Source organism: Pongo pygmaeus, chromosome 19 (genome assembly GCF_028885625.2).
Source record: "Pongo pygmaeus isolate AG05252 chromosome 19, NHGRI_mPonPyg2-v2.0_pri, whole genome shotgun sequence".
In the NCBI taxonomy this organism is placed as follows: domain Eukaryota; kingdom Metazoa; phylum Chordata; class Mammalia; order Primates; family Hominidae; genus Pongo; species Pongo pygmaeus.
Window position 1 is genome coordinate 52,672,730 of NC_072392.2, and position 22,971 is coordinate 52,695,700.

The following is a 22,971-nucleotide window of genomic DNA, read 5'->3' on the forward strand; positions in this document are numbered from 1 at the left end:
CAGATTGAAAGACTTAGCCTACACCATTTTAATTTTAGAAATGGCAATGGCTAGAGTGAAAAACATGAAGGCTGCTAAACCAATCGCACATTCCAGAAAAAAATACCACTTTTATAAAACTCGCTCCTGTGTGGCCCACGGAACACCCAAGGCCAAAAAGATTAGAAAGTTTAGAAAGGGCAGTTATCTCAATAGACTGATGCTCGCAAAGAGGCCGCCGTTCTCTGCAGCGAAGAGCCTCATAAATTCATAGGGGTTTTTTTCATCCTTAGGAGACCTGAGACCTCAAGAAAACACTCTTCTGGAAGTATTTGCTCCTTCAGAACATTTTATAGAAAATACGAATGTAAAAGACACAACTGCAAGAGATGCCTTTGAAGAAAACGTTTTTATGGAAAACACTGTTATGCCAGAAGGCACCATCTCTGAAAACACAAACTACAATCATCCTCCTGAGGCAGATTCCACTGGGACTGCATTCAACTTAGAGCCAACTAAGACAAAATGGGAATACAACAACATGGGCACTGACCTGTCCCCTGAGCCCAAAAGCTTCAATTACCCATTGCTCTCGTTCCCAGGTGATCAGTTTGAAATTCAGCTAACCCAGGAGCTACGGTCCCTCATCCCCAACGAGGATGTGAGAAGGTTCATGTCTCATATTATCCGGACCTTGAAAACGGAATGTTTACAAACGCATGTGCAAGTGACCTGTGCCAAGCTCATGTCGCGAACAGGCCTCCTGATGAAGCTTCTCAGCAAGCAGCAGGAAGCAAAGCCATCAAAGGCAGAGTGGGATACGGACCACCAGAAATCTAATTATATTAATGAGAACATGGAACACAGTGAACAGAAACAGCAGAAGTCAAGTGAGGTGAGGACCACACAGAAACATGAGACCCAGATTTCCCATCATGTAGCATATGCCAGGAAAGTGCCCACATAGGAGAACCTGGGACTCCCAGGCCATAGCTTGTCTTGGCCATGTAACTTAGGCCATGACAGTGATCTCCCACTTTGCTCATGTAGACGGTGAAATAGATTAGGGCACAAGATGAACTGTAGGCCGGGGCTGGTGGCTCACGCCTATAATCCCAGCACTTTGGGAGGCCGAGGTGGGTGGATCACTTGAGGTCAGGAGTTTGAGACCAGCTTGGCCAACATAGTGAAACCGTGTCTTCACAAAAAATACAAAAATTAGCTGCGTGTGGTGACACGTGCCTGTAGTCCCAGCTATTCAGGAGGCTGAGGTGGGAGGATCACCTGAGCCCAGGGAGGTCGAGGTGAACTGTAATCGCACCACTGTACTCCCGCCTGGATGACAGAGTGAGATTTTGTCTCAAAAAAAATAAAAAGAACAAAAGAACCTGTAAGCTACTCAACTGGAATACCGGGGTTTTGAAAAGTTAGCTTCCATTCTCTCTCTGTTTTTTTTTTTTAATTGTTCTTTTTTCTTTTTTAGCTCATAAAAGAAGTTCCAGGATATGGCTATAACAACAAACTCATCTTGGCAATAACTGTGACTGTAATACTAACAATTTTGATTATAATTTTTTGTCTTATTGAGGTAAGGACAATAATTAATTCAGGTTTTCAGAATACAATCCTGTCTTTGTGTGGATTCAGAACCCACAAACTGAAAATCAACATCACTTTCCCACTTGACATTCTTCTTCTGTTGTTTAAGGCTGAGGTATGCTTTGTTCTTTTACTGCAATGTATATTTCAGGATTTTTAAAGGATCCTCGCTTCCAGGAGATCTCTGTGAAATGAAACCAAGTTAATCCCACTAGACTATTTTAAGAAGTTAAGTTGGTATAATAGCAAAATTTCTCCCACCCAAAACTGTGTCAACAATTGGATGTACTACGGAGTCACCCCTTACTCTGCCACTAATTTATTTCCTTGTTGCTTAAATGATGAGAGACATATAATCTCTACCCTCATGGAGTTGTCATCCTGGAGAGGAAGAAGACAGCCAAGAGAGAGAAGTACTGTCTTGTGGACTTATTAGATTCACATAGTATCAGACTTCTCCAGTCTGTAAGGTGTTGTCTAAATAGGTCCAGTTAAAGCACTACAGGGTAGCCATTTTTTAAAAAAATTTTTGGCCACATTTTTAAATTCATAGGGGAGGGGGAATGTCTCATACACCAGCCCTCCTGAGCCTAGGCCCTCTGTGAGATGTGTCACCATTTCTTGGACACCATATGAGACATTCCCCCTCGGATTAGAGATGCTCAACCTGCATCAACATATCTAAAGCCTGCATCTGGCTACTCTGGGGCGAGTCCTGTTTACAGTGCCCATTCCTGGAGATTGCCTCTTTTTGCCTTTTGTTTGATTATGTGATGTATTACTTTTTCCAACAGGCCAGTGCTAGCATACTGGAAGAGTGATTTAATAAGGTAGCAACCTTGATGCTATGCTCCTAATCCAATCTTATTTGCCTCATTTACCACTTTCATTATTGTGGTAGCCCTCCATTCCAGCCAGAGCAGCCCCTCACCATACCCCAGTCACACCATCCCCATTTCTGCTCTTGTCTGTGCCTTTGTCCATCTAAAATTGCCGTATTTCCCTCTGCCTGTGGGAGTCCTGTGAATCTCTCCAAAGCCAACTCAGTTCATCTTTCTGCTTGAAACCTTCCCTGAATAGGCCAGGTGCGGTGGCTCACGCTTGTAATCCCAGCACTTTGGGAGGCCAAGGCGGGTGGATCATGAGGTCAGGAGATCGAGACCATCCTGGCTAACACAGTGAAACCCCATCTCTACTAAAAATACAAAAAATTAGCTGGGTGTGGTGGCAGGTGCGTGTAGTCCCAGCTACTTGTGAGGCTGAGGCAGGAGAATGGCGTGAACCTGGGAGGCGGAGCATGCAGTGAGCCAAGATCGGGCCACTGCACTCCAGCCTGGGGGACAGAGCGAGACTCTGCCTTAAAAAAAAAAAAAAGAAACTTCCCTGAATATTCCAGCCCTCCTGAGCCTAGTCCCTTTGTGAGATTTGTCCCCATTTCTTGGACACCATATGAGAGATTTCAGAGGCTGAAGTGGGAGGATTGCTTGAGCCTGGGAGATCGAGGATGTAGTGAGCTGTGGTCATACCACTGCACTCTAGCCTGGGCAATAGAGCGAGACCTTGTCTCAAAAACAGCCACCACCAAAAACTATCTTGGGACTTGAATAGGATTACCTTAAATTTATAGATTAATTTGAGAATTGACATCTGTATGACATTCTAGAACATGGTATTTCATGTCATGTATTCATTTCTTGTTAATGTCTTTCAGAAGAGTTTTAGGGTTTCCATCATATAGATCTTACACGACTTTAGTTAAATAACAGATCTTTGTATTTTTGTTCATAAATACTTTAGACATTTGTATTACCATTGTAAATGGGATCTTTCATCCATTTTCTAGTTATTGGTGGTACATCTGAAAGGTATTTGAGGTTTGTGTGCTGCTCTCTTGATTTTGTTTCTAGCCACCGTACTGAATTTTCATATTATTTCCGGTAAAATCTTAGTTGATTGTCTTAGGCTTCTTTGGCTAACATTATTTTATATGCAAATAATGATAGTTTTGTCTCTTCCTTTTCAATACTTACGCTCTTTCCTTCCTTTCCTTTTTTTTTTTTTTTTTCTTTCTCAGGGCCTTGTTGTCACCCAGACTGGAGAGCAATGGTGTGATCTAGCTCACTGTAACCTCAAACTCCTGGGCTTAAGGGATCCTCCTGCCTCAGCTTCCAGAGTGGCTGGGACTACAGGCAGGCAGTGAATTTTAAGACTTTTGTTGTAGAGACAAGATCCTGCTATGTTGCCCAGGCTGGTTTTCCTGCCACTTTAGAGCAGGTTTCCTTTTTTTCATACTTTTAGAGTTTTTTTATTTAGGAATTGTCCATTGAATGTTAGCTAAAACAGTCAATAAAATGCATTAAGTGCCAGCTGCATGCAAGACCCTAAGTTAGATACAGTCAGCCCTCTTCATCAGCAGGTCCACATCTTCAGATTCAACTAGATGAGGCTGAATATTTGAAAAAAGAAACAATAAAAATACAAATAGAAAGTACAGTATAACGACTGTCAGCATTGTACAATATCTATACATTTTATTAGTGATGACTTAAAGTACATGGGGCCAGGCATGGTGGCTCACACTTGTAATCCCAACACTTTGAGAGGCCAACCTGGGCAGCATAGTGAGATCTTGTCTTTACTAAAAATAAAAATAAAAAATTAGCCAGTGTGGTGGTATGCATCTATAGTCCCAGCTACTCAAGAGGCTGAGGTGGGCAGATCACTGGAGCCCAGGAGGTTGAGGCTGCAGTGAGCTGTGATTGTGACATTGCACTCCAGCCTGAGCAACAGAGGGTGATCCTGTCTCTAAGTAAGTAAATAAAGTATATGGGGGGGATGTGTGTTAGTTATATGCAAATACTGCACCATTATATGTAAGGGATTGAGCATCCACAGATTCTGGTATGGTGTGGGGGCGGTATCCTGGAACCAGTCCCCCTCAAGATAGCAAGGATGACTGAACTGTGGAAGAATCAAAGCACTGTTAAACAGCATACAATTCCTGTCTTCAAAAAAGTTATCTCATCGGGTAGATGAGACTTATAATGAATAAAAGGAATGAATACAGATTTGGAGCTAATGGTCGTTGTGATGGATAATCTTAATTGCGTTTTCTTCCAAAACAGATTCATTCTCATAGAAGGAAGGGCATCAAGGAAAATAAAGAAGGATCCTCAATGACAGACATCTGAGCCCAAGCTAAGCCATCATAACCCTTGTGACGTGCAGATATACATGCCCCACTCCAACTAATCAATCGACCTTGTGGCATTCCTCCCCTGGACAATGAGTCTCATGATCTCCCAACCCTGCACCTTGTGACCCCTTCCCTGCCCACAAGAGATAACCACCTTTAAGTGTAATTTTCCACTACCTACCCAAATCCTATAAAGCTGCCCAACCCCTATCATCTATCTCCCTTTGCTGTCTTTGTGGACTCAGCCCACTTGCACCCAAGTGAAATAAACAGCCTTGTTGCTCTCACAAAGCCTGTTGGTGGACTCTCTTCACATGGATGCATGTAATAGTTGGGAGTTCGAGACCAGCCTGACCAACGTGGTGAAACCCTGTCTCTACTAAAAATACAAAATTAGCTGGGCGTGGTAGCGCAGGCCTATCATCCCAGCTACTTGGGAGGCTGAGGCAGGAGAATTGCTTGAACCCAGGAGGCAGAGGTTGCAGTGAGCCAAGATCACACCATTGCACTCCAGCCTGGGCAACAGAGTGGGATGACCCTGCCTCAAAAACAAACACAAAAGCAAAACAAAAAAATGGTCAGGCGCAGTGGCACTCACTCACGCCTGTAATCCCAGCAGTTTGGGAGGCCAAGGTGGGTGGACTGCTTGAGCTCAGGAGTTTGAGACCAGCCTGGGCAACATAGTGAGACCCCTTCTCTACAAAAACTAGCTGGGTGTGGTGGCATGTGCCTGTAATCCCAGCTACTTGGGGAGCTGAGGTGGGAGGATCGCTTGAGCCCAGTAGGCAGAAGTTGCTGTGAGCTGAGATCACGCCACTGCATTCCAGTCTGGGCAACAGAGCAAAACCTTGTCTCAAAAAAAAAAAAAAAAAAAAAAAGAAATTGGTAATCAAGATATCCTCCACAACCCTCAAATTCTCTGGTCCTGATAATTCCATAGGTAAGTTTCACCAAACTTGGAAGGAATAAAACCTCATGTCTTGTGCGAGTTGTTCCAGAAAATAAAAATAGAAAGTTACCCAAATCATTCTGTGGAGCAGGTATAAACTTGATTCTAAAGTCATATAAAACAGGAAAAGAAAATAAAATTAGGCTCATTTTACTTACCAACAAAGATGGGAAAATTTTCAATAAAATATTAGTAAATCAAATAGAAAAGGACAAAAGTCAGGCCCATCAAAGTAATTTGACATTAGAAAATTAATCAATATAAAAGCAAAACATACAGTTATCTCAGTAAATGCAGAAAAAGCATTTGGCAAAGGTAAACAGCTATTTATGGTTAAAAAAACTATCAGAAAATTAGGAACAGAATACCCTTAACTTGACATCTACTAAAAACCTGCAGAAAGACATTATGGTCAGATGAGAAGTTTCAGACTCATTTTGCTTTGAATTGGGGAAAAAAGGCAAAGATAGCCATTGTCAAAGCTACATTTAATTGTAGTACTGGAAGTCTTTGCCATCATTATAAGGCAATAAAAATAAATTAGAGTTATAAGGTTTATTAGGGAAGCAAAAAATTTATGAATCAGAAAGTTCACCAACATTGCTGTGTAAATGATCACTTAAAAAATTAATAGCCAGGCATGGTGGCTCACGCCTGTAATCCCAGCACTTTGGGAGGCCGAGGTGGGCAGATCACAAGGTCCAGAGATTGAGACCATCCTGGCCAACATGGTGAAACCCCGTCTCTACTAATAAAAATTAGCTGGGCGTGGTGGCACATGCCTGTAGTCCCAGCTACTTGGGAGGCTGAGGCAGGAGAAGCACTTGAACCTGGGAGGCAGAGGTTGCAATGAGCTGAGATTGTGCCACTGCACTCCAGCCTGGGCAACGGAGCAAGACTCCATCTGAAAAAAAAAAACAAAAAATATTAATAGTCAGGGGTCTCTAGAGAAACAATCACTAGGGTGCATTCATTCATTCATAAGGAATAAAAAAGGATTTATTAGAAGGAATTGGCTTATGCGATTATGGAGACTGGCAAATCCAAATCAGCCCAAGTCTGAGTCGATGTCTCAGTTTAAGTCTGAAGTCAGGAAGCTCCCACAGAACGAGGAAGAGCCAATGCCTCATTTCAAAGGCCATCAGGCAGGAGAATTCTCCTACTTGGGGGATGGTCAGCCTTTTGTTCCGATCAGGCCTGCAACTTATTGGATGAGGCCCACCCACAGTATGGAGGACAATCTGCTTGACTCAGTTTACCAATTTAAATGTTATGCTCACCCAAAAACACCCTCACAGAAACACCCAGAATAATGTGTGACCAGATACCTGGGCACCCCATGGCCCAGTCAAGTTGACACATAAATCTAACCAATACAGTGTTCCTCCTCACTAAGGTAAAATATTAAAAACTATCTCCAGTGAATCATGCCTCTCCAGATCCAACCCTTTGCAATGTGCCTTTGCTCTGCTGCCCACCACCATGCCCTCAAACATGTGAATGAAGCCATCTGGAAGCCTCTAAGACAGTCCAGTCACCCCACTGATGTCATATGGAGCACTTTCTGCAGAGAGCTGCCTGAAACTCTGATCCCCCCAGAATCATGAGTAATAACATGGTTGTGGTTTTTTTTTTTTTTGAGATGGAGTCTTGCTCTGTCTGTAGCCCAGGCTGGAGTGTAGTGGCCTAATCTCGGCTCACTGCAACCTTCACTTTCGTTCAAGCGATTCTCTTGCCTCAGCCTCCCGAGCAGCTGGGATTACAGGAGCCCGCCACCGCGACTGGCTCATTTTTTTGTATTTTTAGTAGAGATGGGATTTCACCATGTTGGCCAGGGTGTTCTTGAACTCCTGACCTCAGGTGATCTGCCCGCCTCGGCCTCCCAAAGTGCCGGGATTACAGGTGTGAGCCACTGTGCCTGGCCCGGTTGTGTTTATTCACTGAGTTTAGGGAGTGGTTTATTATGCAGCCATACATAAGTGATGTAACTGATACCACTGATTCAATAAGTAATGAGAAAATGTGAATTAAGATATGACACAATAGCACCAGAAATTATTGTGTATCCTGGAATTAACCTAACACAAATGCACAAAATCTTTATGAGGAAAAATATAAAACTCTTTCAAAGGATGCTTTAAAAGACAGATAAAAGACATGCCTTTTTTTTTTTTTTTTTTTTTTGAGACGGGGTCTCACTGCATCTCCCAAGCTGGAGTACAAGTGGCGCGATCTCTGCTCACTGCAACCTCTGGCCCCAGGCTTAAGAGATCCTCCCACCTCAGGCTCCCAAGTAGCAGGGACCACAGGTGCACACGACCACACCAGGCTAATTTTTTTGTACTTTTGGCAGTGATGGGGTTTTGCCATGTTGCCCAGGCTGGTCTTGAACCTCCTGGGCTCAAGTGATCTGCCCACCTCGGCCTTCCAAAGTGCTGGGATTACGAGTGTGAGCCACTGCACCTGGTGACATGCCATCTTTATACAGTTTTATTGAAGTGTAACTGATCTACAGTTGACAGTACATTTTAAAGTGAACAATTTCAGTTTTGACATATGTATATATCTGTGCAATCACCACTCCTAGAACTACAGAACATATATCCATCATTCCCAAAAGTCTTCTCATGTGCTTTTGTAACCCTTCCCTCTTATCTCTCCCTGAACCCTTGTCCCTGTCCCCAAGCAGCCACTAACCTTTCTGTGTCACTATAGATTTTCATTTCTAGAATTTTATACAAATAGAATGATCCAGCAATCTGTTTGTCTGGCTTCTTTAGCTCAGCACAATTACTTTGAGATTCATCCCTGGGGTTGTGTGTATCGATAATGTATTCCTTTTTATTGCCGAGTAGTGTTATTCCATGGTTTGTATATACCATAATTTATTCATTCACCTGTTGATGCACATTTGGGTTGTCTCCAGTTTTGAACTAATACAAATGAAGCTGCCATGAATATTCATATTCAAGTCTTTACACTGACTTACACTTTCATATCTCTTGGATAAATACTTAGGAGTGGAATGGCTGGGTCTTTCAGGAGGTGTTCCAGAAGAAGGGATTGATAACACAGGAAAGGACAGCTCCATGTGTGTTATTTCCCCTGAAGACCCTCCATTGGGACAAGACATGGAGGTGGAAGACAGTGATGATAGTGATATTGATGATCCTGACCATTTGTAGGCCCAGGCTAATATGTGTGTTTGTGTCTTAGTTTTGGACAAAAAAGTTAAAATTAAAATTAAAAAACTTTTTAATAGAAAAATGCTTATAGAATAATGATATGAAGAAAGAAAATTAATTTTGTGCAGTTTTACAATGTGTGTTTTCCACTGTTATCCCAAAAAAGTCAAAAATTTAAAAATATTAAAAAGTTTATAAAGTTAAAAAGTTACAATAAGCTAAGGTTAATTTATTATTGAAGAAAGAAAAATATTTAAAAAAATAGGCTGGGGACAGTGGGTGGCTCACGCCTGTAATCCCAGGACTTTGGAGGCCGAGGTGGGTGGATCACCTGAGGTCAGGAGTTCCAGACCAGCCTGGCCAACATGGTGAAACCCTGTCTCTACTAAAACTACAAAAATTAGCTGGGCATGGTGGTGGGTGCTTGTAATCCCAGTTACTCGGGAGGCTGAGGCAGGAGAATTGCTTGAATCCAGGACGCAGAAGTTGCAGTGAGCCACTGCACTCTAGCCTGGGTGACAGAGCAAGACTCTGTCTCAAAGGAAAAAAATAATTAGCAACATGCTCATGGATAATATGACCTTAACAATTCTAAGATGTCAATTATCTCCCAAATTCATTGACAAATTTATGTAAGTCCATTCGAAATTCCAACAGGACTTTTTCAAGTAAAATTTGAAATGAAGTATATACATAGAGAAATCTACACCAATAGTAAGTATACAGCACAACAGATTTTTGCAAAATGAATAACTGTATAAACATGACTCAGATTAAAAAACAAAACAAACAAAAAAAAAACAAAAAAAACTAAGGTATTATCTGTACCTCAGGAACCCCCAGCATCCCCAACCCTGGTAACTAGAGCATAGCTTTGCCTGTTTTGTACTTCATATAAATGGAGTGTAGGCCGGCTGCTGTGGCTCATGCCTGTAATCCCAACACTTTGGAAGGCCAAGGTGGAATTCCTGGGCTCAGATCGCTTGAGCCCAGGAATTCGAGGCTAGCCTGGGCAACATGGTGAAACCCCATCTCTACAAAAAAAAAAAAAAAAATTAGCTGGGTCTGGTGACACTGTAATCCCAGCTACTCGGGATGCTGAGGCAGGAGAATCGCTTGAACTCAGGAGGTGGAGGTTGCGGTGAACCAAGATAGTGCCATTGCACTCCTGCCTGGGGGACAAGAGCAAAACTCTGTCTCAAAAAAAAAAAAAAAATAGTTAAAATTTCAGACAGGTGAGAATAGTTTCCCTCTTTTTGGTTGTGATCTCTTAGTTTTCATCTCCACAGACAGCAGTTACAGGAGATCTTGCACAGGACAGCTGCCCGTAGCAAAAAATTATCTAGTGCAAAATGTCAACAGTGCTAAGGTTGAGAAACCTTGCTTTACACATATATTAGCAAATATAAGTGTGCATACAGAGGCACACACACCCTTTCATACACAAATGGTAGCTACACTGTGTAGGGAGACCCCCTGAAACTATTGCTATGGAATAAAAGATGAAATGCTCCTGATTATTGTGAATAAAAATTGCATGCAGGATTGTGTAAAGACAATGCCAGGTTGGACTGCCAGAACGAGCCAACAGCGCATGATGTGCTTCCCTCTGCAGAGAGCCTATGAATGGACGTGCAGTCAGGGAGGCTTCACATCACCAGGATTCCTATCCCAGAAAAGCAGATGTTCATAGCTCTGGGAATGGAATGCAACCCTTGTGGAAAGTCTATAAACGGAGGCATGGGGGGGTGCCTGTCCATATGGATAAGATAGGGCTATAAACGCCCTCATCTTGCCGCGGCTCTTCTAGGCCTCTTTAGGGTTAAAGCATACTCTCTTCTGAGAATTTCTGGTCTAACCAGTTGTCTAGCTTCACATCCTGTTTCCATGGATTGTTAGTAACCAGCTTTTGTTGCAATTGTTACTGCTGATTAATATCTTGCTAATCATACATTATGGAAAGACTGTGTTTCTGTTCTAAGGCTCTGTTATAAATTACTGATGCACACACTATATTGTAAATTCTTATCTCTGTATACTGTACTTCTACATACAAATGTTATGTTAAAGAATTCCTTCATCCCCATGTGACCATCCCACCTCATAATCAAATGACCCTAAATCCCTCACTAACCTACCCCCGCCCTCACTAAACTTAATAATAAATGCTGGTATATCCAGTGCATTGTTGGCACCGCGGGACCAGAAGGCGGTGACCCCCCTGGACCCAGCTTTCACTATCTTGTGTGTGTCTATTATTTCTCAACCTGCCGATCTGCCTAGGAGCAGAGAGAGAGCCCCACTGCATTGCGGGCTGCTGGCCAGATCCCGCAATAACACTGCACATATTTCTACATCTCGTCCTTTTTACCTAACCATGGAGATAGTTCTGTATCTGCACAGATAGACTCTTTCAAGCTGCAGAATACTGTATTCTCCTGTACAGATAGATCACTTATTTACTCAGTCCCCTGTTGATAAACATTCAGATTGTTGCCAGCTTCTACAAACAATATTGCTATAATTATTCTTGTTCATAGCTTTGTGTGCAAATGCCCATATGCTATTGTATCTGTCTGATAATTCCTCTAAACAGAATAACCAGGTCAAAGAGTATGCAGCTTTAAAATGTTGACAGACCTCACAAAACTCCTCCAAAGATGACTGATGTATGTTCTTACCATCTATGTAGAGATATGTCTTGCTGACACCTTTATTAACAAAATAGAGCCTTCTGTCTTTAAGTTGACTAAGCTTCAACTAATTATGTATTTGAAACTAACTGTAATATCCAACCATTCAATTTTTCAACAAACATTTATCCTTTGTGTCAGGAACTGGGATGAGAGGAATGAGGGGATACCCTCAAAAGTATCCCCATTAGACTAGAGGCACGGAGACAGGCCAACACATAGTTTGTACCACAGTGTGACAAAGGCTATGAATTAGGTAACATAACATAAAGGATATTTCATGTAGCTTTTGGTTTTCACGGAGGCCCAGGGTGTGTCCAATCTTCTCTTTTTCTTTTTTTTTTTTTGAGATGGAGTTTTGCTCTTGTTGCCCAGGCTGGAGTGCAATGGCATGATCTTGGCTCACTGCAACCTCCGCCTCCTGGGTTCAAGTGATTCTCCTGCCTCAGCCTCCTGAGTAGCTGGGATTACAGGCATGCACCACCACGCCCAACTAATTTTTTTGTATTTTTAGTAGAGATGGGGTTTATCCATGTTGGTCAGGCTGGTCTTGAACTACTGACCTAGGTGATCCGCCCGCTTCAGTCTCCCAAAGTGCTGGGATTACAGGCGTGAGCCACCGTGCCCAGCCTTTTTCTTTCATTCTTTTTTGTTTTGTTTTGTTTTGTTTTTCTGAGACAGAGTCTCGGTCTGTTGCCCAGGCTGGAGTGCAGTGGTGTGATCTCAGCTCACTGCAACCTCAACCTCTTGGACTCAAGCAATCCTCCCACCTCAGCCTCTCAAGTAGCTGGGGCTACAGACGCAACACCAGGCCCAGCTAATTTTGTCTATTGTTTGTATAGGCCAGGTCCCACTATGTTGCCCAGGCTAGTGTTGAACTCCTGGACTCAAGCAATCCTCCTGCCTTGGCCTCCCAAAGTGCTGGGATTATAGGCATGAGCCACCTCACCCAGCCTTAATTTATCAAGAAAAGCCTGGAAATTAGGTTTTTATATCACAGCTTTTTATTTTGAAATACTGGCAAAAAAATTAAATATTATTTCACTTGGCATAATGTCCTCAAGTTTCGTCCATGTTGTAGCATTTTATTTTATTTATCTTTTGAGACTGAGTCTCACTCTGTCACCCAGGCTGGAGTGCAGTGGCATGATCTGCAACATCTGCCTCCAAGCTTCCAGTGATTCTCCTTCCTCAGCCTCCTGAGGAGCTGGGATTACAGGTGCATGCCACCATGCCCGGCTAATTTTTGTATTTTTAGTAGAGATGGGGTTTCACCAGGTTGGCCACGCTGGTCTCGAACTCCTGACTTCAAGTGATCTGCCTCCCTCGGCCTCCCAAAGTGTTGGGATAACAGGCGTGAGCCACCATGCCAGCCATGTTGTAGCATTTAAATGTTGAATAATGTTTCATTATATATATGTACTGCATTTTTGTTAATTCATTAATCTAATGATGGATATTTGGGTTGTTTCTACCTTTTGACTATTGGGAATGATGCAGATATAAATATCGATGTACAAATATCTGAGTCCCAGTTTTCAATTCTTTTAGATATATATATCTAGGAGTGGAATTGCTGAATTATGTTCTAATTCTGTATTTACCTTTAAGATTTTTTAACTTTAAACATTTTACTCTGTATTTAATGGAAAAACATAAGAAAGGAAAAATATCCCAGAGGAAAAATATGCAAATAAATTCTACCTCTGGTTGATACACAGTTATTAACAAAACTAGTGTGAGTTTAGAGAGAATGTTTAGCAAACACAGATAAATGAAAAGAAAAAAATTACCAAAAACCCTGTATCTGCAAAACACCCATTGTTAATAGTGATCTTTATTTTCAGAGAATACAAATATAGATCAAGATTAATAGTAAAAATAGGGCCAGCATTTAGAATGGTATATGTAAAATCATTATTTAAAAACAAACAAGGCCGGGCGCGGTGGCTCACACCTGTAATCCCAGCACTTTGGGAGGCCGAGGTGGGTGGATCACCTGAAGTAAGGAGTTCAAGACCAGCCTGGCCAACATGGTGAAACCCCGACTCTACTAAAAATACAAAAAAAAATTAGCCAGGCTTGGTGGTGGTGGGTGCTTGTAATCCCAGCTACTCAGGAGGCTGAGGAAGGAGAATCGCTTGAACCTGGGAGGTGCAGGTTGCAGGGAGCCAAGATCACGCCATTGCACTACAGCTTGGTCAACAAGAGTGAAACTCTGTCTCAAACAAACAAACTAGGCCAGGCACGGTTGCTCACGCCTGTAATCCCAGCACTTTGGGAGGCCGAGGTGGGAGAATCACTTGAGGCCAGGAGTTCAAGACCAGCCTGGCCAACGTGGTAAAACCCTGTCACTACCAAAAATACAAAAATTAGCCAGGCACGGTGGTGCGCTCCTGTAGTCCCAGCTATTTGGGAGGCTGAGGCAGAAGAATTGCTTGAGGCCGGGAGGCAGAGGTTGCAGCAAGCTGAGATCGTGCCATTGCACTCCAGTGTGGGAGACAGAGTGAGACCCTGTCTCTAAACAAAAAACAAACATCCCCCACCCCACAAAAAACCCCAAAACAAAAAACAACAAACAAACAAAGCCAAGATCTCTCTGAGGTTGTGCCAAGTCCACTGTGCTTTTTCTCATTCATCCTGGCTTCTGAAAGAAAGGAATGCTATTATGACCACTTTACAGTGGGAAAGGTAGTGTTGTAGGGCTTCTACATCATGTGTCAGAGCTGGGATTTGAACCCAGGCCATCCCAGTGCCCACATTTACCTGTAGGCCCAGCAGCCTCACAGATGTCACATCACACACTGTGTTTGCGAAATTTATCTCAACTTTTGTTGTGATGAAAAACTTCCGACAAGTACTTTTCTGCAAAATAATTTTTTAACCACTGCACACCATTCCAGGGATGGGTGTATCAATCTCATACATCTCTATTGATTATGTCTCCATGATTCCATGTTTATACTATTACATCAATGAGGCGAATAGCATTGTCTATATATATTTGCATGCATTATCATTTTTTTTAGGATAAATTCCCAGAAGTAGAATTGCCCAATAAAACAAAAAAGACTTCAAGCCATTTGATACACACTGCCAAGCTGGCTCTCAGAAAATTGTGCTAATTTACATTTCTAACATCAGTATATAAGAGTGCTTTCTTCTATATGTTACCAACACTGGTTATTAACAATGGAAATTCTTTTGCAAATCTTATAGTTCAAAATATTCTTCTCATTATATATTACCTTATTATTTATGATATTTTCTGGTAAAATTAAAATACTAACCATACCAAGAGTGGGAAAGAATGTAGAGGGACTTGGCCAGGCACAATGGTTCACACCTGTAATACTAGCACTTTGGGAGGCCAAGGTGGGTGGATCATTTTTCAGGAGTTCAAGACCAGCCTGGCCGACATGGTGAAACCCCATCTCTACTAAAAATTTAAAAATTAGCTTGGCATGGTGGTGTACGCCTGTAATCCCAGCTACTCGAGAGGCTGAGGTGGGAGAATCGCTTGAAACTGGGAGGTGGAGTTTGCAGTGAGCCGTGATTGCACCACCATACTCCAGCCTGGGTGACAGAATGAGACTCCATCTCAAAAAAAAAAAAGTGCCAAGGTGGCTCATGCCTGTAATCCCAGCACTTTGGGAGGCCAAGATGGGTGGATCACCTGGGGTCGGAAGTTCGAGACCAACCTGACCAACATGGAGAAACCCTGTCTCTACTAAAAATACAAAATTAGCTGGGCGTGGTGGTGCGTGCCGGTAATCCCAGCTATTCAGGAGGCTGAAGCAGGAGAATCACTTGAACTCGGGAGGCAGAGGTTGTGGTGAGCTGAGATAGTGCCATTGCACTCCAGCCTGGGAAACAAGAGTGAAACTTCATCTCCAAAAAAAAATAAAAATAAAAGAAAGAAAGAAAAAGAATGTGAAGGGACTGGAACTCTCATATACCACTGGTAGGAAAGAAAGATGTTGCAACCATTTTGGACAACAGTTTGACAGTTTCTTTAAAAGTTCAATGTCCATCTACCCTATGATCTAGCCATTTCATGCCTTGGTATTTATCCAAGAGAAAAGGAAATAGATGTCCATACAAAGAGTCGTACACAAATGTTTGTAGTGGTTTTAATTGTAATAACTTCAAACTGAAAATAAACCATATGTCCATCAACAACTTAATAGATAAACAAATTGTGGTACATCCATATAATGGAATACCACTCAGCAATAAAAATAACTGAACTATTGATACATGCAATGACATGAGTGATTCTCAAAATTATGATGCTGAGTGAAAGATGCCAGACAAAAAAGAGTACATACCATTGGATTCCATTTGTATAAACACTAAAAAGTATACACTAATCTGCATTTAGTGGCACTGATCTATGATGACACTAATCTATAGTAAAGCAGACCAGTGGTTGCCTGGTAATGGTGGGGAGGAGCAAAATAAAGCACTTACAAAGAAAACTTTTGGACTAATGGATAAGGTCACTATATTGATTTGTGGTGATGATTTCATGGTCATATACATAGAACAGAACAAATTGTACCTTTTCAATATGTGTAGTTATTGTATGTTAATTACATGTCAATAAAGATGCTTTTAAAAATCCCCCCAGATAGGCCAGGTGCAGTGGCTCATGCCTATAAGCCCAGCACTTTGGGAGGACAAGGTGGGAGGATTGCTTGAGCTCAGGAGACCAGCTTGGGAAACATGGTGAAACTCTGTCTCTACCCAATATACAAAAATTAGCTTGGCATGATGGTGCATGGCTGTGGTCCCAGCTACTCGGGAGGCTGAGATGGGAGTATCGCTGGAGCCTGGGAAGTTGAGGCTGCAGTGTGCCATGATGATGCTACTGCACTCCAGCTTGGGTGAGAGAGCGAGACCCTGTCTCAAAAAAAAGAAAAAAAAATTCCCCTGAGGACGGTTGGCCCTATGTATGTGCAGATTCTGTATCCATGGATTAATCCAACTGAAAATATTTGAAAAAAAAAAAAAAGATGATTGCTGGGCGTGGTGGCTCACGCCTTTAATCCCAGCACTTTGGGAGGCTGAGGTGGGCAGATCACCTGAGGTCAGGAGTTCAAGACCAGCCTGACCAACATAGAGAAACCCCGTCTCTACTAAAAATACAAAAAAATTAGCTGGGTTTGGTGGCACATGCCTGTAATCCCAGCTGCTCAGGAGGCCGAGGCAGGAGAATCACTTGAACCCAGGAGGCAGAGGTTGTGTTGAGCAGAGATTGAGCTATTGCATTCCAGCCTGGGCAACAAGCGGGAAACTCTGTCTCAAAAAAAAAAAAAAAAAAAATTGCATCTGTACCGAACATGTACCAACTTTATTTCTTGTCATTTCCTAAATAATACTGTAAAACAACTATTTATACAGGCTTAGGTGTTGTAAATAATCTACAGGTAACTTAATGTGTACAGGAGGATGTGCATAGGCTATATGCAAATTTACCTTCTTCTTTTTTTTGAGACAGGGTGTGGCTCTGTTGCCCAGGCTGGAGTGCAGTTGGCAAGATCTTGACTCACTGCAATCTCTGCCTACTGGGCTTAAGCCATCTTCCCACCTCAGCCTCCCAAGTAGCAGGGACTACAGGGGGACGCCACCATGCTGAGCTAATATTTGTACTTTTTGTAGACATGGGGTTGTGCCATGTTGTCCAGACTGTGCTGGAACTCCTGAGCTGAAGAGATCTGCCTACCTTGGCCTCCCAAATACACCTTTTTCTGTCAGGAACTTGAGCATCTATGGATTTTGGTATCCGTGGGAGGTCCTGGAAACAACCCCCCAGCGATATGGAGGGACAACTGTATTACAATATTCTCATTGTTTTACTTATTGTTGTTGTTGTTTACTAAGCAGCGGCACTGAATAGGCAGGCTGCCAATTTCACAATTCTCTATTTGGAGTGTCTATTTCCAAATAGACACCCCCCGAAGCTGTGGAATGCGGCAGCTTCGCCAATGAGCTGAACATCATGGCATCTATTGATCAGCCTTTTATAATTCTTTTTACAGGTATTGCCTTTATTTTGAGGATTTTCCATCTGTAAGCTCTCTTTATATAGGCTATTAGGAGTCTATCATAAATGTTGCAAAGATGTTTTCCGGCTTTGCAATTCGGAGTTGACTTTTGACACTGATGAACCAGTGACAATTACTTCTGATCTGATAACTTATTTGTTGGCAAAGCATGGTCCTGTTAATTCCTTTCTTGGCACCTAGGATCATTGCTTCAGCATCTGTTCTTTTAGAAAACAGGTTTGTCCAGCAACTTGTATTTGTCATCTTCCTTGTGATTTGTTTGATCAAGTACATTGTCTGTTGAGTTGCTGCTGGCTTTCAGGTCAAACGCATTAGGCTTTAATAGGCATTCTGAAGTGCTTACCAAACCCAGCTCTTAGCAAAGGAACTGTTAAGAGTCCTTCTTTTCTCTTTTCTTTCTCCTACTTTTATTTCAGTTTGTTGAATTCCTCCCATAATCTGCCTCTGGGTTAAAGGCTTTACATTATCTTTTCATATCTAATTCTCATAACCTTGTGATCCTAGGTGTGGTTAGTTCCGTTTTTTATTTAAGGAAACTAACTTGTGGAGAAGCAAAAAAAAAAAAAAAAAAAAAAAAAATTCTACCCAGGATCACATGGGTAGCAGGTGAGGAAAGTGACTTTTGAACTTATATTGGTCAGACTCCAAAAGTCAAGCTCTTAACCTTCACCCTACTACCTCTAACTTACCCTGGCTTTCAATGAGTTGCGTGTGTGTTTCTTCATCTTTTAACCCTGATAAACAGATTTGGTGCACAATAGGACCCGAGATCTATTGGGTTGTGGAAGAGAAAGAATATTCTATGTGGGGTGGGTTGAGGAGGTGTTTCCAAAATGTTTCCACTTCAGTTTCATACACAAACATACAATGGATGAAAAAGCTGGAAGGCAATAAGCTCACTTTGTTACACACTCCTTCTGCAATCAGGTTGTACATGATGCCACTACGAGCAGCTTCTCGACCTCAACACTGTTGACATTTTGGGTGGAAAATTCTTTGTTTTGTGTTGCTGTCGTGTGCCTTGGATGTTTAGCAGCATCCCTGGCCTCTACCCACTAGATGCCAGTAGCACCTCCACCCGTGCTGTAACAACAGAAAATGTTTCTAGGCATTGCCAAACGTCCTCTGGGAGGAAGAATTGCCCCTGGTAAACAACCACTGGCCTATGATTAATAAAGGCTTAACAATGCCTTTCACAGCTCCAAAGAAATATCCATAGATTACAAGGCTAATAAAGATACACTGCGTCATGTGTTTCTCTCCTTCTCTCTCTTTTTTTTTTTCCCACTAGCAGAATTTCCTAGTGGAATCTAAATATTTGATTAGCACACTTAGAAACCGGGGAAATATTTATTTAAATATATGGCTAATGCAAAGAAAACATTTTTATCATTACAGATAATTTTTTTTTTCTGCGACGGAGTTTCACTCCTGTTGCCCAGGCAGGAGTGCAATGGCATGATCTCAGCTCACCACAGCCTCTGCCTCCTGGGTTCAAGTGATTCTCCTGCCTCAGCCTCCCGAGTAGCTGGGATTACAGGCATGTGCCACCACACCCGGCTAATTTTGTATTTTTAGTAGAGGCAGGGTTTCTTCATGTTGATCAGACTGGTCTCGAACTCCTGACCTCAGGTGATCCGCCCGCCTTGGCCTCCCAAAGTGCTGGGATTACAGGCGTGAGGCACTGTGCCCAGCCATTACAGATAATTTTTATTGAACTCATACTGTTTGCCAATCCCAATGCCAAATCCCTTACTATGTCATTTATCTCATTTATGACTCACAGGTTTTAAAAATAGACATGAATGTTATGCCCATTTTACTGATGAGGGAATTGAGATTTACAGAGATTAAATAACTTCTTTAAGATCACTGGAAAGATTAATGCAGCTGAAAACTTAATCCAAGTTTGTTTTACACTGGGGTTTATTTACACTACTGACTTCCAAAATTAATATTCATTCACAGTAGGACAATTAAACACAATCATTAAAAACAAAATGAAGTGGCTCACGCCTGTAATCCCAACACTTTGGGAGGCTGAGGCGGGTGGATCACGAGGTCAGGGTCAGGAGATTGAGATCACGGTGAAACCCCATCTCTACTAAAAATACAAAAAAAATTAGCCGGGCGTGGTGGCGGGCGCCTCTAGTCCCAGCTACTCGGGAGGCTGAGGCAGGAGAATGGCGTGAACCCAGGAGGTGGAGCTTGCAATGAGCCAAGATGGAGCCACTGCACTCCAGCCTGGGCGACAGAGCAAGACTCCGCCTTAAAAAAAAAAAAAAAAAAAAGACTATAAAATCAGTGCTATCTTACCACTCAGCGATAATCTGTATTGACATTTTGCTATGAATTCATTCAGTCTTCATTCTCTGCATTCAAAAACTTATATGCTTTAGAAAAAATGAAACATGTTTAATATCCTATGTTTTTTCTTTATATTTTCCATCATGATGTTAAACATTCTTTACTAAGTACCATTTAAAAGGGCTATATAAAAATTTAAAAAATTAACCAGACATGGTGGCATGTACCTGTAGTCCCAGCTACTTGGGAGGCTGAAGTGGGAAGTTTCTTTGAGCCAAGGAGTTAGAGACCAGCCTGGACAACATAGTGAGACCCCTACCTCTAAAAAAATAAAAATATTTAGCCAGGGGTAGTGGCGTGTGCCTGTTGTCCCAACTACTTGGGAGGCTGAGGCAGGAGAGTTGCTTGAGCCCAAGAGTTTGAGGCTGCAGTAAGCTATGATTGTGACACTGCACTCCAGCCTGGGTGACATAATGAGACCCTGTTTCAAAATGAATGAATGAATAAATGAAAGGGCTATTTCATATTCTACCAGGGAACATTTAAACAGTCTCCCATTGCCAGACATTCTGGTTGTATTTTTTTCCTCTCTCCCACTCTCCTTCTCCCACCCACTCTCTTTCTTTTTCATGTTATTTACACAAGATAAATTCCCAGCAATGAAATACTGGAGTAAAAGTAATCGTATGTATTTTGAAGAGTGCCGATGTCATCAAAAAGTGATATATTTTTAAGGCTCATGATGCATGCTGTCAAATGCATCCCCCCTAAAGGTTGTACTGATTTACATTTTACCTGCATTGGAAGGATGGATATACTTTTTTCCTCCAAAAAACAAAGGGCTTCTAACTAATTAAAAACAAAAAAACATGGCCGGGCATGGTGGCTCACGCCTGCAATCCCAGCACTTTGGGAGGCCGAGGTGGGCAGATCACCTGAGGTCGGGAGTTCGAGACCAGCCTGGTCAACACTGCAAAACCCTGTCTCTACTAAAAATACAAAAATTAGCCAGATGTGGTGGCACATGCCTGTAGTCTCAGCTACTCAGGAGGCTGAAGCAGGAGAATCGCTTGAACCCAGGGGGCAGAGGTTGCAGTGAGCCAAGATCACACCACTGCACTTCAGCATGGGCGATAGAGCAAGACTCCATCTCAAAAACAAACAAACAAAAAAAAAAATACACACACATATGCATACTCACACACACACACACACGCTTGTAGATATCACAGAGAAAGTCATATTGGCTTTTATTTGCATTTCTTTGACTGCTAGTAATATTTCTTTATGAAACATGAGAAATTTATGCACTTAACAAGAAGTAGTGGGGGAGCAGTAGTTAAAGATAGACTCTGGAATTTGAGGAATAGTGAGACCCATTTCATAGATGAAAAAGCATGTAGACCTAAAATGTTAATGTTGTGTGTTTAATTATACAACATAACTGCAAATCAATGTAAGAGAATAGGTTTAAACTCCTTACATAGTTCTTATATATCTAATAAATCTGAACCCTAAGATGAAAGCAAATTGACAAATTAATACAAACAAAACTATGAGGACTTGGAAACCCAAATTAGCAGGAATAATTTCATATGTGGATGAAACAACTGCACAGAAGTGCAATTTCTGTAAGTAGTGTGAACGCCTTGTCACGGCGCTTTCTGAGTCTGCAATGACTCAGCCCATCCTCCACTTTTCTCCTGAATCACGAAAAACAAAGCATTCCTGCTGGCACAAATGCATCCTTTACATGCCCATCCTGCCTCTTTCTTCTTCCCATTCACTCCACAAGTAAAGTAATATAACTCGGGTTCATTTATTGTAAACCCAAGTACACAATTAAGTGGGATGTTTAGTTAGCATACGGAAATATTATTTTTAGATCATTTGCGAAAGAGAATTGAAACGTAAACTACTTTCTTACAGCAAACTAAAACCCACTTAGCTAAACGCTGAAAGCACAGACCAAGGACGAGGCAGGCTGAGCAGGTCAGAGCCACAGTGTTCTTATCTGTGAAATGGAGCAAATAATAGCTACCCCATAGGTTGTAGTAGATTGAGTCAGAGTAATGCAGGCAGGCTGCTTACAACATGCGAACTGTTATTAAAACCCGTTTTCCATTCATCAGTTGGTTTCTTAGAGACAACCCAGATTTTCGTCTTCTTTTTTTTTAGACAGAGTCTTGCTCTGTCACCCAGGCTGCAGTGCAGTGGCACAATCTTGGCTTACTGCAACCTCTGCCTCCTGGGTTTAAATGATTCTTGTGCCTCAGCCTCCCGAGCAGCTGGAATTACAGGCGCGCGCTACCACGCCTGGTTAATTTTTTTGTATTTTTAGTAGAGATGGCATTTCGCTATGTTGGCCAGGCTGGTCTAGAACTCCTGAGCTCAAGTGATCCGACTGCCTCGGCCTTCGAAAGTGTTGGGATTACAGGGGTGAGCCACCATGCCGGTATCTCTTTTTGGCTGTATCTTTTTTTTCTATACCCTTTGCACATATTACCTTTGTGATCCCTTCCATGAAGAAGTGAGATCTATTTCCCACACCTTGAACAGCAACTGGATTTTTGTCTTGCTTTGACCAACGGAATCCTGTTGTATTTAAGGAGAAATGTTTCCTTCCAAAACAAGACCACAGATTATTTTAAAAGCCCCCAAAGCAGGAGATCTGTGTTCCATGATCCCCCCACCCCTGCATTTGCTCCACTCAGCCAAGGGCTAGCTGGAGTGTTTTTACACCAAGATTTCTGTTCCTTTTCATTGATACAATTCAGTTGCACAGAGCGCTTCTTAATCTCTCTGCTCAAATAATTGGATGTGTTTCGAGTAATTTTCTAAGTGAGAGCATCAGTGGTTTATATGCAGCATAAACACCGGGAACCTGATTCACAACTTTCTTAGTGGAGTCTGACATCTACAGAAGGCTCCCTATGGATCTTGACTCTCCTTCCTGGCATCTGACTCTAGGAAGGTGGCGTCTGAACCACCT

The 22,971-nt window shown here is 42.1% G+C and overlaps 2 protein-coding genes across 6 annotated transcripts in view; one reads left to right on the forward strand and one right to left on the reverse strand.

The window, feature by feature from the left end:
• The window catches only part of LOC129016550 (leucine-rich repeat-containing protein 37A3-like), a 33,933-nt gene extending 28,868 nt beyond the window's left edge, over window positions 1-5,065 (forward strand). For 2 of the 4 annotated variants that reach the window (XM_054455897.2, XM_063655427.1), the window contains 3 exons: window positions 273-874; window positions 1,463-1,567; window positions 4,704-5,065. In XM_054455897.2, the coding sequence (XP_054311872.2) occupies window positions 273-874; window positions 1,463-1,567; window positions 4,704-4,769 (773 nt within the window). In that variant the 3' untranslated portion in view covers window positions 4,770-5,065. The other 2 variants (XM_063655426.1, XM_063655425.1) reach the window with 2 other exon arrangements.
• LOC129016551 (neurofibromin-like) overlaps window positions 1-22,971 on the reverse strand; it is a 90,486-nt gene that overhangs the window by 23,338 nt on the left and 44,177 nt on the right. The gene's annotated exons all lie outside the window — the stretch shown is intronic.